Source organism: Monodon monoceros, unplaced genomic scaffold, assembly GCF_005190385.1.
Source record: "Monodon monoceros isolate NGI ecotype Baffin Bay Population unplaced genomic scaffold, NGI_Narwhal_1 Super_Scaffold_2, whole genome shotgun sequence".
Lineage (NCBI taxonomy): Eukaryota > Metazoa > Chordata > Mammalia > Artiodactyla > Monodontidae > Monodon > Monodon monoceros.
In genome coordinates this window covers 86,117,172-86,132,901 of record NW_021703776.1, presented here as the reverse complement: position 1 = coordinate 86,132,901, position 15,730 = coordinate 86,117,172, and the positions used below count along the sequence as shown (strand labels likewise).

At 39.9% G+C, this 15,730-nt stretch overlaps 1 protein-coding gene across 2 annotated transcripts in view; it reads right to left on the bottom strand.

The window, feature by feature from the left end:
• The window catches only part of EXOC4 (exocyst complex component 4), an 827,540-nt gene that overhangs the window by 232,808 nt on the left and 579,002 nt on the right, over positions 1–15,730 (bottom strand). For both annotated transcript variants that reach the window (XM_029234271.1, XM_029234272.1), the window contains exon 11: positions 6,922–7,141. In XM_029234271.1, coding sequence (XP_029090104.1) covers positions 6,922–7,141 — 220 coding nt within the window. The remainder of the gene's footprint in view (positions 1–6,921; positions 7,142–15,730) is intronic.

Below are 15,730 nucleotides of genomic sequence, written 5' to 3'. Positions count from 1 at the left end.
AAGTACCAGGACCACCAGAAGATGGAAGAAGCAGGGAAGGGTCTTACTCTAGAGTCTTTGGAGGGAATGTGGCTCCTGGCCTCCATAACTATGAGAACATCAATTTCTGCTTTTTAAGCCACCTAGTTTCTGGTAATTTGTTATGTTTGCCCTAGGAAACGAACATAGTAGCTTTTTTTTTTTTTTTTGGCGGTACGCGGGCCTCTCACTGCTGTGGCCTCTCCTGTTGCGGAGCACAGGCTCCGGACGCGCAGGCTCAGCGGCCATGGCTCACGGGCCCAGCTACTCCATGGCATGTGGGATCTTCCCGGACCGGGGCACGAACCCGTGTCCCCTGCATCGGCAGGCGGACTCTCAACCACTGCGCCACCAGGGAAGCCTATAGTAGCTTTAATGGTCATAAATACTGCATGTTGCCTCTGCTGCTAACAAATGATCAGCAGGCAAGTCCAGGAAAAAGAGAAAGGAAGTGAAACAATACCATCTCCTGCTGTCACTCTAGGGTAGTGGAAACAGAAGTTATAGGTGGGTCTTAGAGCACAAAGAACAGGAGTGAGTAAGCAGCAAGTTAGCGATAAGAGGAGATGCAGGCTGAAATCTACAAAGAGATAGCAGGGGTGCAGAGGCACCGTCAGTACAAATCAGAAGTCTATGAAGGTGAGAGTCAGGGAGCAGGCGGGTAGCCGGTAACAGCAGGCAATGCTGAAGTCCAGATGTCTGTGACACGGGCAACGAAGGTGATGTGTTCTACCACCATTACTCTGCCTACACCTTAGAAATGATGCCTGTGTTCCTAGGACACAGATTTTATTATTCTTGTTTTATAGAGGAGGAAATAGGTACGGAGAGGTTAGCAATTTGGTCCTGACCACAAAATTATCCATTGAAATGTCTGGGATTTCAATCTATTTGTATCTGATTCTAAGACTTATGGATCAAGCTTGATTAAAAGTATCAAACAGAGCCCTCTGTTACAAACCTAAGTGAATTAAAGAATGCCTCAATTATAATTTTTTTGTACTTCCTCTCAGGGCAATAACTGATTCTATGGAGTAGAAAGACCCAGGCCAGCGGCACTAATTCGGGCTGCGTATGTTGGGATCATCTGTGCAGCTTATAACACCTGGACGCCCAGGCCCCACCCCTGACCAACTGAACCAAAGCTCTGGGATGGGATCTAGGTGTGTTCAGAAAGCTCCTGGGTGATTCTAATGGGTATTGTTGAGAACCACACCCCTCCAGGTAGCCGGCAAAAGCACAGGAGGATGAGGAAGAGATGAGAGTGTGGGGTTTGCAGGCCACCTCTAACCATCTGACTTCTCAGATGTGCTCTGACACATACTGGGGCAATGAGGAAAATGAAAATATGCTTTAAATGTTTCAAGATTGCCGAAAATTTTTGACTTGCACAGTTTATGGTTTTTTTTATTTTCCTCCAATGATGGGGGAACAGAAGCCAAAGCATTAGGAAAGCTGTCTCTGTCTCACATTGCCCTACATGAGCCGGAAAACGTAGTCTCATCCTGTGTCTAGAAAGAACTTTGCAGAATTCAGCAACGCGCTAGACTAGGAAGCAGCTTCCGCTGCTGCTGCTGCAAATATTGTTTTTACAATTTCTGTGCCTGTATGAAACAAAGCTGAATAGCTTTTTGAAGTTAACTACTGTTGTTTGTCTCAAGGCTAAGAGTCCAGAGTGTTAGAGCCCCATTTCCTAACCTCCAGCTGGAAACGCTGGTATTAAGACAATGCTTCTAAAAGCGCTGTCTCTATTAAAATCAACTAGAGGGCTAGTTAGACCAGAGATTCCTGCACCCCATCCCGGAGTGGAGTGAGGTTCAGGAATCTGCATTTCCCACAAGCTCAGGTGATGTGGATGCTGCCCATCCATGGATCACACCTGGTGTTGCACTGGTACAAGGCCGTGCTTCTCAAAATCTTATGTACATACAAATCACCTGGGGATGCCGTACATATGCAGATTCTGACTCAGAGGTCTGATGTTCCCGTCCACAGACCACTAAGTAACAAGGATACCGGGTATTCCATTGGGAGGTAGGGGAAAAAACTTTACTTGTATTTTTTGTTCATACAGATGTCCATTCAGCTATGTGATAGGTAAGGGATTAAAAAACTTAAGCATTAGTCCCCCCTCCCCTTTTTTGGGTGGAGATACTAAAGAAGAATAAATTACATCCCCCAAACAGTGATAAACTAGGGAACTGAGGGAATTTTTCCTCATGTCTGATAAATGAACAGTTGGTAGATGCCTGTTACATGTAAGGCATGAGGGAGTATCCACTTCAAACAATCAATTGTTTCCATAGCTCCATGTCCGGAATGCCAGAAGATCTGACTCAAGAGAAATGAGGAATTTCTCTTAATAGATTTCTTTAATTTGAATCAGTATACTTTGTCTTGCAATGGATGGAGCCATTTTGCAGAAAAAGTGATGGTAATAGAGGCCTCGCAGATGGTAAGAGCATGAAGTATAGTCCATCCTGCTTCTATCTGAGAGCATCAGAGGCATAAGAGCTGTGACATTTTAATTTAAACATTGTCATGAATCTTAAACCTAAGACCGTGAATCTTACACCATGGGGGCAAAACACGCACACCCATGCCCTTGTACTAAGGAACTCATCATTCATTCATTCATTTTCATTCACTCAGCCATTTATTCAACATTGCTTTCTCTATAGCAGGCATGGTTACAGGAGCTGGGGATTTAGGAGGGAACCATCTGTAACAAATATCCGAGCTATTCCATCTGCTGGAAAGTGGTTTAGATGCCGAGGCAAGAAAGACGGTCGGTTTTACACTTCTACTCCTGTGAAGCAATATACGGATTTAGAGCAGTACATCTCTGGCTATCGTGAGAGTCTGGTTCCAAACTCTCCCCCCATCCCCCCAGTCTGTCACAGATGTATACTTTTATAAAATAAATAAAAATGAATTACTAGAAAAAAGAAATTTTTAAAAACCCGGTGATAAAAACACAAGTCCCAATTTTTTACTGTTAGGTTCAACAGACAATGTCAAATTGCTAAAAAAAAAAGTGTCTAAATGCTTACTCTCAAACTCTGCCCATCTCATAGCAGACTAGTAACAAATAGGTTAGCGCGCGGGATCCAGGGTTGGGTCGCCTGGGTTTGAATTACAGTTCTAGCATTGCTAGCTAGGTGACTATGGATGGGCAAGTTATTTAATTTCATTGTTTCTCAGTTTCCTCCTTATAATAAGAATGCCACCTTCACAAAGCTGTTGTCAATGCATATAAAACATTTACAAGTCAATACATATAAAGCACTCAGTAGTGTCCGGCTCACAGTAGCTGTTTTAAAGTGTTAGTTGTCACCATTACTACTATTTACTATTATGAATGCTATCATTACCACCATTAGACTTGCACTGTTACTACTAGTACCATGCTGCTCTATCACTTTGGGCATCTGCACAGTTGTTTCACCTATAAAATGGTGCTTGTAATTTCTTCCTTCCTATTTCCTTCCTTCCTTCCCTCCTATGAATTCTGTGCCTAGAAAGTAAAACTACCAATGCAAAACTACATTATTGCCCAAGTAAATGCCCCCTTATAACCGACTGTCTATCCTGACCAATGTCATTTCAAAGAGGAAAGGACAAAATGTCCTGGGGTTTTCTGCGTCTGCACATCATCAGATAAGTAGATGGAAGCAGCACTGAGACAGCTGTCTGTCCACTCTCTGTGGAGAGTCCAGTTGGGCTGATGCTTCATGACACTGGGTGCTGCCTCCGGGGAAAGGCACGATCCTTTCCACTCTGTGACCAAACAACAGTCTAGCAGAGGGAATGACTTTGAAGGACATGTAATTGAATACTTAACCCGCCTGCATTTTTCACACATACATATATTTCTTCAAGCTCCCTTCTTAACAATTGTTTTGTATTCTCAGCTAAAATGGTTGAGAACAATTTCTCCATTATTTTTCTTTAGTTACGTATAATTAGCTGAGAATAAAAATATCAAGGTGACACTGAAACACATTTAAGAAACATTGAAATTTGAGCATGGGAAATTATGTTTGAAAACAATTTACAATCATTACAAAGCAAGAGACTTTCTCAAGATGGGAAAGGAAAATAACCACCTCTTCACTTGCTTTTGTAACCTCATAACTGACAATATTAAACAAATTTACTGATATGGTCTAACTAATTTGCATTCTCATAAAATTTTTATGAAGAAAGAGAGGACAACAAAATAACCAAATAAGAAAGCAGGTGTTTGGGCTCTGTAAACATATTTGGAGGTTGATAACTTGCATGGCCTTAGTTTTAAGACTTACTCACTTACATATAACTATCATATCTTGACAAGGTCAAAGAGAGAAGAGGTAAAGTTGGAGTTCTTACATAGCCTCAGAACGGAGTAACTGACTTAAAGAATAAGAGGTGTAGTAACACGTACAAATGGCTGGTGATGAGGTTATGAGTGACTTGACAAGCACATCGGTAGGCTGCCCAGAGATGCCATTTAGCCAGCAGTGTGTGGCCCTGACATGGCCCAGACTGTAGTCAACTAGTGGAGTTTTAATCTGTCTTTGTTACTCAAGTTGAAAATCATCATGTTTAATGAGCCAGCATCTTTCCCAGATTCACTCTGTAGTGCATTATTTCTTTTACATTTAGTACACTAAGCATATTAAAGTTGCTCTGTACAGCATACAGCATGACACTTGAGGGATATACATACTGAGAGGTTTTCTGATGGAGAGGATGTTAATGATATTGTCAGACATAAGATAAATGTAAACAAGTTTTTGTCACTCTCTTTCTCATCTTCCCACTCTGACTCTGCAGTTAAGACTCTCAAAATTTATTCACTGTGTCCATCCACCCATCCATCCGTCCACCCATCCATCCACCCATCCATCCATCCACCCACCCACCCACCGACACACATAAACATTCATTCAACAAACTATCGAGTGTCTTCCTACTGCCTGATACTGTACTACACTTTTGGAACTTAATTTCTAGTGGGAAAAGATAGGAAATCAACAAGCTAGAAAATAAATGATTATAGTTGTGCTAAGAAGGAAAAAAATTAAAATGTTAAAATAGTGACTAACTGGGGAGATCTATTCATGATCCTAACAAAAAACAGAATTCCATTCAGATGACTAACTGAAGAAATATTAATGAAAAGATGACTGACAGAGGTACAGGCAGCACTGAAAGAAGCAACAAGGGATGCTGAGGCACCCAGAGACCAGTAACAGCAGAAAGCTATCATCAAGGGCCAAGGAGGAGAGATGGTATTACCAGCGTCCAGTGAGAGCTGAAGCCATACAGGAAGTGTCGCCTGGCAGGACCTCTGGTTACAGAGGGAGGCACCCAAAGCCAAAACTATGATCCAAAGTGGAAAGGAAGGATATAAGAACCCAACCTCTTTCTCCTTTTACCCTCCAATCTCCTGCTAGTGCTTCCTATTGGCAGAACCTGATCACAAGTCATTGGCAAGGGAGTTTTGGTGACACAGTTCATAGTTTGGCTTCAGTGTTGAGAACAGACAGATTCGGAGCAGGAGGTGGGGGCGGGGGGGGGGATGGAGAATAACCAAGGAAGGGGACCTACTTAGGCAGGATAGTTAGGAAAAGCTTCCCTGTGGAGGGGACGTTTGAACAGGCACCAAGAGAAGATGCCGGCCATGCAAAGAGCCAGTGGAAGAGTAATCCAGCAGAGGGATGGGATGAGTGAGCACATGCCGTTGCTATTCTCCCTTCTCTGCATCCCATACTCAGTACAGATCCTCACTAGGAACACATCTAACATAAACTCAGGCAATGCAAATGAACACTTTCCTGGGTGTGATGCTACTGTTCAAGTTCTGGTAGAAGTGAATGCCTCTATTCTATTTTCTCAATACCATAGAAGAATTTGCTTATAAAAAAAGCTCACCACTAGGACACTTCCCTATGAAAGGGCCAGCATTTCTATTAATTCTAATGTACAAAGGAAGAACCAAGGAAGACATATATAAAAGCAGGTAAAGGCAGGCAACTGAAGCAAATATATATATATATATATATATATATCACTTATAGAATTTCTCTTTGAAGATCTCAAGTCTTCTACATTTTGAGATATCCTCATACCATGCAACTTACATAAAACTATGCTATTGTACCCATCATTCTCTTAAATGAAGAAACACTATAATGATTCAATTACAGTGTAATAATAATTAACGTATAGCCAGAATTGAAATTCATAGTAATTTTCTTTTAGTCTTATATTTACCTCTAAGTCACTGGCTTAAAGCATATAAAACAAACACCTCAAGTCTATTAATCCATACATCTGACAAATTATCTTATTTCTGTTGTCCAGAAACCATTTCTTTATACAATGAAAGTAAAATTTTCGTATTAAGATGATCATCACTTAAATTAATAAATGATCTGACTTTTAAAAGCCAGTTTTTTGGGTGGGTTCAAATTCACTGTGAGCTAGCCAAGTTATATACAGTAAGTCAGCCCTCAAATGGTACAGAGGGTTTACTGTTGGTAACTGAGGTTAGGCAGAATAACTTCCTTCCTATAAGTCCTTCTACTCCAGGATGCATTCACCATTGGAAAGACAGTTCTTTTCAAGGACAAATTCCAGGCCAATAATGAGGAGTTGCCTGCATGTTAATGAGACTCACCATCTCCCATATTCAAAGCTAACCACTTTTTTCTTAAAGATCTTCAGGAATTTCCATTATCTCTACACTAGTCCTTAATTTCCCTGGTGCCTGTTTAATTTATTTCCTCTTGTTTTGTCCCTGATGAATATGGAAACAGATGGTAACTCTTCTCCTTCTTTTTTCAATTTGTGACTCTTGCCAAGTCAATGAAAACTGCAGATAAAAATAGTAAGTTCAAAGGATGTGATTACCTGTAGGAGAGGCCGCTGCACCCCCAGCACTTTCATGGTGTCTGCATTAGCTAGGATCTTCAGGGGGTCAGATGTTTTCGTGACTCCTTCAATCTCCTTGTTGATCTCAGCCAAGACCTGATTGAGGAAGATGTTTTTGATGTACACGGTGAGAAACTCTCGAAGAGGACACTGTTTGGCTGGGCCAAGTCCCAGGGCGTGCTCTATCTCCTGAATGAATCTGAAAGACAAACAGAGCACAACCACTGTTAAGTGTATCAGAAAGACAGCTACAGAAATATGACCAAACACACATGGGTATCTCTGGCTTTTGCTGCTTCCATGGAGAGATGTGGGGAAATTACCAGAATTCTCAACAAGAGCAGGTCACTCTATTTTCCATCTACATATGAGTTTTTTCTAACACAAGTTATTTCACTTATTCAATAGAAATAGGATGAAACAGAAACAAAAATTCCACACTAGGGGGAAAAGAGGAGAGACAAAAATATTTTTTATTAATTCAAGAAGGAAATAAGAATATAAGAAGCAAAAGAAAGCATGATACACAAAAAACCAAATTATGATGCAAAGCACGTCCCAAATACTGCATATTTCTTATTAGGATCTTTATACGTGTAGATAGAACTTCTAAAAAGAGAGAAAAAGAAAGGATAGCATTTAAATTTATGATGCTGTTGGGAGGTTATGAAAGGAAACAGGATGGGAGGTGGGGGCAAAGGAGAACTTTAACCTTATTTGTAATGATCAATTTCCTTTATTAAAAACACTTAAAGCACACGTAGCAGAAAGTTAACTGTCAAAACTCAGAGGTGAGTATGAAGACATTTGTTATGTTATTCTTTGTACTTTTCTACACTGGCAGCTCCTGCTTTCATGGTTCTGATATGCTCAAGTGGAAGTTACTAAAGTTTAGTGAATAACACCAGTACAACAAGATTTGAATTCCAGTTACCACAGTACTGTGAGTAATGGCATGAAGTACAAACTCTAGGGCTTCAATCTAGAAACCTCTATGTAAATAATTAATGTTTACCATAATCAATGATCAAACATGTCACTGCTTTCAAAGTCAAGCAGTGATTGGTCACTGCACATCCGTTACGCCGTTCATGGACAGACAGCAAAGTGTGTAGCTGTGTTGTCTCCTTGTCTCTCAGTGATAGACCCATGTGACAGTTTACAAAAATGGATAACTGAAAAAATGAATTGGCCCAAACACCTAAAAGTACAGGGGAAAAAAACCCCTGAAAGTAACACTGGGAGCGAAATTTGAACTGAATGTAAATGGATTTACAGAAGAAATAACTGACCCTGGGAACATCAACACTGGCCCCATTTGAGAGGTATCTGCAGCCAGAGTAAAGGTGAGCTCACTGACCTTAAAAGAGAAAATGATTGTGATAAAAGAGATGAAGACATCCCAGAGGAAGGGATGTAGGCAAAAATGTTACCTTAAAGGAACCCTTGGAGATGTTTCACGACATTGAAAAGCAAAGAATAAAATGCTGGCAGCTGATCTAAACTGAGAAGGAAGTATGACATTTCACCAACGCACAGAAAAGATGCTCACTGTGTATCATAAAGTACCCAAAAAGAAGGTGGCAGGCACTGTTCAAATTACTCTTGGTAAGATTTACAAAGAAAACACTTTAATTCTCAGTGTTTCTAATGTTACAGTGTATGAATACATATTAGTTCTATTTTTCATTTCTGTATATATTTGTAACTGACAGTAGAGAATTTTTAATGTTTTCACAAAAAATTTTAAAGTCATGAAACAATTGTGATTTTTCCCATTGATTAATATTGCTTTGCATGGTGAGTTTTACAGTTCCACAATGCTTTGCAAAGTAAGAGTGGCCTTGTACTTTAAATTTTCCTCAAAAGTGTAGAAGCGAAATAAAATGAAACAGAATCACATGCAATAAAGACAAAAAAATGAATGACTAACTGGGAATATATATGTGCAACTTATGTCACAGATGACAGTTAGTAAAAAAAAACCCAAAGAACATAGTAGAAAAATGATCAAAAGACATGAAACGACGATTTACAGTAAGTGACTATTAAACACACCAAAAGTTTTAACTTCATTCATAATGAGAAAAAGGAAAAGTAAACTATACTGAGATACCATTTTTTTGGTAATTAATGTATTTTTATTATTTATTTTTAACATCTTTATTGGAGTATAATTGCTTTACAATGGTGTGTTAGTTTCTGCTTTATAACAAAGTAAATCAGCTATACATATACATATATCCCCATATCTCTTCCCTCTTGTGTCTCCCTCCCTCCCACCCTCCCTATTCCACCACTCTAGGTGGTCACAAAGCACGGAGCTGATCTCCCTGCGCTATGCGGCTGCTTCCCACTAGCTATCTATTTTACATTTGGTAGTGTATATATGTCCATGCCACTCTCTCACTTCGTCCCAGCTTACCCTTCCCCCTCCCTGTGTCCTCAAGTCCATCCTCTACGTCTGCATCTTTATTCCTGTCCTGTCCTGCCCTGCCCCGCCCCTAGTTTCTTCAGAACCATTTTTACTTTTTCTATTTGCTTTTTTTAAATTTTTAAAAATTTTTTTGCGGTACGCGGGCCTCTCACTGTTGTGGCCTCTCCTGTTGCGGAGCACAGGCTCCAGACGCGCAGGCTCAGCGGCCATGGCTCACGGGCCCAGCCGCTCCGCGGCATGTGGGATCTTCCCGGACCGGGGCACGAACCCGCGTCCCCTGCATTGGCAGGCGGACTCTCAACCACTGTGCCACCAGGGAAGCCCCATTTTTTTCTTTTTTTAGATTCCATATATACGTGTTAGCATACGGTATTTGTTTTTCTCTTTCTGACTTACTTCCCTCTGTATGACTGACTCTAGGTCCATCCACCTCACTACAAATAACTCAATTTCATTTCTTTTTATGGCTGAGTAATATTCCATTGTGAGATACCATTTTTTATACCCATGCATCAGCCAGATTCCAAAAGTTTGAAAACACACTGTCGGTTTAAGTGTGGACAAAGAGCCATTCTCACATATTGCTGATGGGAGTGAAAAACGTTACAACCCTCATGAAGGGCAAATTGGCACTGTCATCCAAAACTACAAATGCATTTCCTTTGACCCAGAAATCCCACTTCTGGGAAATTCTTCCGACAGCTGTTATCTAAATATGGATGAGATGATCTACGTACAGCGTACAGAGATCAGTGTAGCACTGTTTTTATGGCAAAAGACTGGAAACAATGCAAAAAATCCATCAATGAGAGATCAGTTAAATAAACTATGGTGAATCTACACATTTTGCAGTACTGGGCAGCAGCCCCAACTCTCAAACGTGGAAGCTTTTGATGCACCAACGTGAAAAGATCTCTAGGATATATATTGTTAAGTGAGAAAAGCAAGGTATTTAGCAGTGTTCATATTTACTATAGTGACCTGCATATAAGAATTACATAACCTCATTTATTTAATTTACTATAAAGACATCCTGGAGGGATTCACAAAAAACTAGTAAAAGTGAATACCTGCAGGAAGAAGGGATGGTGGTGGGGCCTGGCAGAGGACTGGGAATATACTTTTCAATTCTAACTTTTTATAATCATTTGATTGTTTTAAAAACTGTGAATATATTAACTACTCAAATAAAATTAAATTAGTGTAAAAATTATCGACATTTATCAAAGACTATATTTTATAAATTGCTTTCCAATTAGACCACATTTAAAGTTTGGTGTATAAATGTTCCTTAAGTTTAGCCGTTTAACCTAATTAAGAGTTTCCTTTACTTAATAAATAAATACATCATGGTTGTTCTTCCGTATCACCAGTGAAACATTCCATTAACCTCTGTGGCATGTGGAGGCGGTGGGTGGGGGGAAGGAAGGAGAACACAGGGGATTATCACAATCACCCAGGAAAGTGGAAATTGAGAAGCCATGACAAACGGCAATGAGGTTTCTTAATTGATGTAATCAACATGGAAAGGGAAATAAAAGCCTGACCCAAAACAAGATATAATAAATCTTTAAGAAGAGAATGAGTAGAAGAAGCCAGGAAAAAAATGAAGAAATAAAGAGTACATGGTTAACCATGGCTATAATTTTAAGATCTCCAAATACCACATCGTACTATGTTGCCTCCTTCTGATCTCATCTAACCCTCAGAGAAACCATCCACCCAGGGGCATCTTGGTCCCCTTGGTCTGACTCTGAAAGACAACCACTGTTATTAATTTAATAACAAGTAAATATAACAATCATCAGAAATGCTATTTATTCTTTTCAATGGGACTTAGAAGAAGAGTTTTCCGAGCAGAAGTACTTCTTGCATTTCCAAAATCTTTACCAGTTATTAGGAGGAGATTTTTAGTAGTTAACTTGCTCCTAAACAAAGTGACAGAGGCTCTAAATTATCCACTTTTTCTTTTTTTCTAGTCCCTTATTTGGCTTTGGTGCCCCTAAAACATGAAACTGCTCTGAGCAGCACGGATGGAGGCGCTCCCATTACTTTCAGCTGAATGATCTCTTTTGAATACAAATCATTTATTCCCTAAAGCACACACATCAGTCTAAAATGACACATTCAGGTTGATGGTGTCATCTCTAACTTGAGGGGACCCATTCAACATGTTTCCAAATCTGCTTTGGGAGCTGTGAGCTGCCTCACTGTTCAGAAGGCATAAAACATGCAGAAGAGAATGAAACAGAAAAATTAGGGCTGTCTCACCAGCCTCTTCTTTTCTCTGGAAAAAATGAGAAGCGATCACATTAAATGGCAAAATGCCCTTTCTTGGGCAGGAAGGACACAGAATAAGAACTTTCCTAGGCATCCAGGAGGCGAATCACACTCACAGTCACCGCAGAGAGGAAAGGTTTAGGGAAGTGGAGTGGCCAAGGGCAAGACACGTAAAGTAGGTACTCCTGGGTCTGGATCTTGAGTGTATAGTCTTGGGCAGATTACTTAGCCTCTCTTCATCTTATTTGTGTATTCTGTAAAAATGGATATAACACGCAGGATTTGTTTTGACGATTAAATAAGGAAATAAAAGTTAAGCGCTCAGCACAGAGGCTGACATAAAGTTAACTGCTAATTAAGCGGTGGCTGCTGCTATTTGTATAATTACTATCAGTACATAAACCCTGATGAGGTTGGAGACTAGAGCAGAATGTGACGTATTCTGTGATTTTTTTCACTTGCTCCTTTACTTTCCCGTGCAATTATCTGTAATTGGCAATATGGGCCATTAGATTATTACTTTGACTATTTCAGCAACACACGGATGTAGGAATGACCAGATGTAGGAATGACCAAAGCCCCACGTGGCCAGGGGACAAGTGTAAATTTCTCACTGATGTATCCTCAGTGCCTAATACTAGTCTACGGCTGCTACACAGTAGGTTCTCAGGAAATAACTGGTGAATGCAGTGTTGAATAAAATTAATAGCTCCTTTAATTTCACCCCATAGTTCCTAAAACTAGGGCGTGACCTCTCCGATAAATAATGCCCTTCTCCCAAGGATTTGGACTGGAGGTCCAAATAAAAGATTCATAGAAAAAGAAAGAAAGAAAATTAATCCATATCTCCACCACAGATGCCTTGGACTGAAAGAGTATTCTCTAGTCCTTGCCCACCTTCTCACATTGTTTTTTGCTTTATGCAATATGGTTGTTCACAGTACTTCATATTTGCCCTTTCACAGAGGATAATACTCATAATTGTAAGATTCGTTCCATCAATACATTATTAACCCAAACATCTATTAAGAAACATTAATGCTGCTTCTTGGTTTTATTACAGATAATCCTACAGTGAACATCTTCATTTTGCTTCTGTTGAATTATTTCTACATGTTAAAATACTAGGAGTAGGGCTTCCCTGGTGGCGCAGTTGTTGAGAGTCCTCCTGCCGATGCAGGGGACGCGGGTTCGTGCCCCGGTCCGGGAAGATCCCACGTGCCGCGGAGCGGCTGGGCCCGTGAGCCATGGCCGCTGAGCCTGCGCGTCCGGAGCCTGTGCTCCGCAATGGGAGAGGCCGCAGCAGTGAGAGCCCCGCGTACCGCAAAAAAAAAAAAATACTGGGAGTAGCTCCTCATCGTTTTCCATGGGCTACTCTATATTTTATTTCCCCCGGATTCCCAAAGTATGCTGCAGGTATCCGTTCACCTATTAAGAACCGTAAAAGTAATCTGTTGAATGGGAGATAGGAGAGTCAGTCACGGGTACAGAGGAGATTCGTCAAAAAGCCCTGTTTTTCCAACAATGCTCCTAATCAGCTTTATGGAAGTAAGAAAACACTGAATTTTGAACAGTGGAGAGAATCTCATTAGGAAAGAAAACACTGCAAAGTTAAGATGGAACACAGATGGAACCCTGTCAAAAGGGTATTATCTAATCTTATGAAGTGCTTTCACACTAGGGATTTCCTATCCTTGTAAATGATGAGAAGGCAGACACAAAGCGCAGGTACATCTGTGTATATGGAAAGAGAGAGAATGAGAATCAAAGAGGAGGATCTACATAATGCTATAGGAGGAGTATCTAATTATAGGATTTTGAAGAAACTTATTCAGATCAGGCTCCCAAACCTCAACCTGTAGGGTAGGATAGACCAAAAACCACATAAAGAATGTAGGCAACCTATTTTTACTGCCTTTGAAAGTCTACAGCATGGATCTTATTTCCTAAATTCTAATGTTGCCATTTGTAAATATTTCACCAAAGGTTTTATTGTCAGATTATCATCAACCAGTGGGCCTCCAAAAATCTGTACATATGCAGTACCTATATTTTAAATTTACTCTTTCTTACAGCAAGTATGTGTCCTTTGGAATGCATACATGAACACACAGTACCCACACCTGACCCAGTATTTTCAAAATTTTTATACTGATTTGATTTCTATCCAGGAAAATTATACTAATTAAAATTTCATTCAAGCTTCCCAAGCCCATTCCTTAACCCAGACTCCTCAACACAAATTCCATCTTATCGTACAGCTCCATTTCTTCCATTTCATCTCAGCCAACAATAATGGCTGCCACCAGCTGGAAGTATTCTTGAACACAGAGGATCTGTACTGTATTTTAGAAGTTGCAATGACAGCAATATTCAGTTGAATGAAAATACTTGCTCACAGTGTATAAGTATTCCTTATATTCACAGCCTAGTAGTTTAAAAAATTCTACGGCCAGCATTATCAGTAATGGGACAAACTGACGTCATGTGCCATATGACATGATGCAGAGAAGAATACAGCAAAACTTCTTTGATATTCTTGCCAAAAATGCATAACCTGAATCCAATCAGGGGGAAATAAAGTCTTTCCATAGAACCAAAATGCAAAATTATGGGTACAAATTTCAGAAAACTCAAATTCAGAATTCTGGCTTTTGGAGTACAAGGAATTCATTCATGGCTCTCCCACAAACAATGTCACTGTTTATTGGTAATTCTGTTTGTTTTTTTTCTTCAGTGATATCTATTATACTAAGGCTTTATTTATTTATTTATTTTAATAGATCTTTATTGGAGCATAATTGCTTCACTATACTGTGTTAGTTTCTGTTGTACAACAAAGCGAATCAGCCATATGCATACACATGTCCCCATATCCCCTCCCTCTTGAGCCTCCCTTCCATCCTCCCTATCCCACCCCTCTAGGTCATCACAAAGCAGAGAGCCGATCTCCCTGTGCTATGCTGCTGCTTCCCACCAGCCAACTCTTTTACATTCGGTAGTGTATGTATGTCCATGCTACTCTCACTTCGCCTCAGCTTCGCCCTCCCACCCCATGCCCTAAAGTTCATTCTCTACGTCTACCTCTTTATTCCTCCCCTGTAACTAGGTTCATCAGTACCATTTATTTTTTTTTAGATTCCATATATATGCATTAGCATACGGTATTTGTTTTTCTCTTTCTGACTTACTTCACTCTGTATGACAGAATCTAGGTCCATCCACCTCACTATAAATAACTCAATTTCATTTCTTTTCATGGCTGAGTAATATTCCATTGTATATATGTGCCATATCTGCTTTATCCATTCATCTGTTGATGGACATTTAGGTTGGTTTCATGTCCTGGCTATTGTAAATAGTGCTGCAATGAACACTGTGCCATGTCTCTTTCTGAATTATGGTTTTCTCAGGGTATATATGCAGTAGTGGGATTGCTGGGTCATATGGTAGTTCTAGTTTTAGTTTTTTTAAGGAACCTCCATACTGTTTTCCATAGTGGTTGTATTAACTTACATTCCCACCAACAGTGCAGGAGGGTTCCCTTTTCACCACACCCTTTCCAGCATTTATTGTTTCTAGATTTTTTGATAATGGCCATTCTGACCAGCATGAGGTGATACCTCATTGTAGTTTTCATTTGCATTTCTCTAATAATTAGTGATGTTGAGCATCTTTTCATGTGCCTCTTGGCCATCTGTGTGTCTTCCTTGGTGAAATGTCTATTTAGGTCTTCAGCCCATTTTTTAACTGGATTGCTTGTTTTTTTGATATTGAGTTGCATGAACTGTTTATATATTTTGGAGATTAATCCTTTGTCTGTTGTTTCATTTGCAAATATTTTCTCCCATTCTGAGGGTCCTGTTTTTGTCTTGTTTATGGTCTCCTTTGCTGGGCCAAAGCTTTTAAGTTTAATTAAGTCCCATTTGTTTATTTTTGTTTTTATTTCCGTTACTCTAGGAGGTGGGTCAAAAAAGATCTTTCTGTGGATTATGCCAAAGAGTGTTTTTCCTATGTTTTCCTCTAAGAGTTTTATAGTGTCTGGTCTTACATTTAAGTCTTTAATCCATT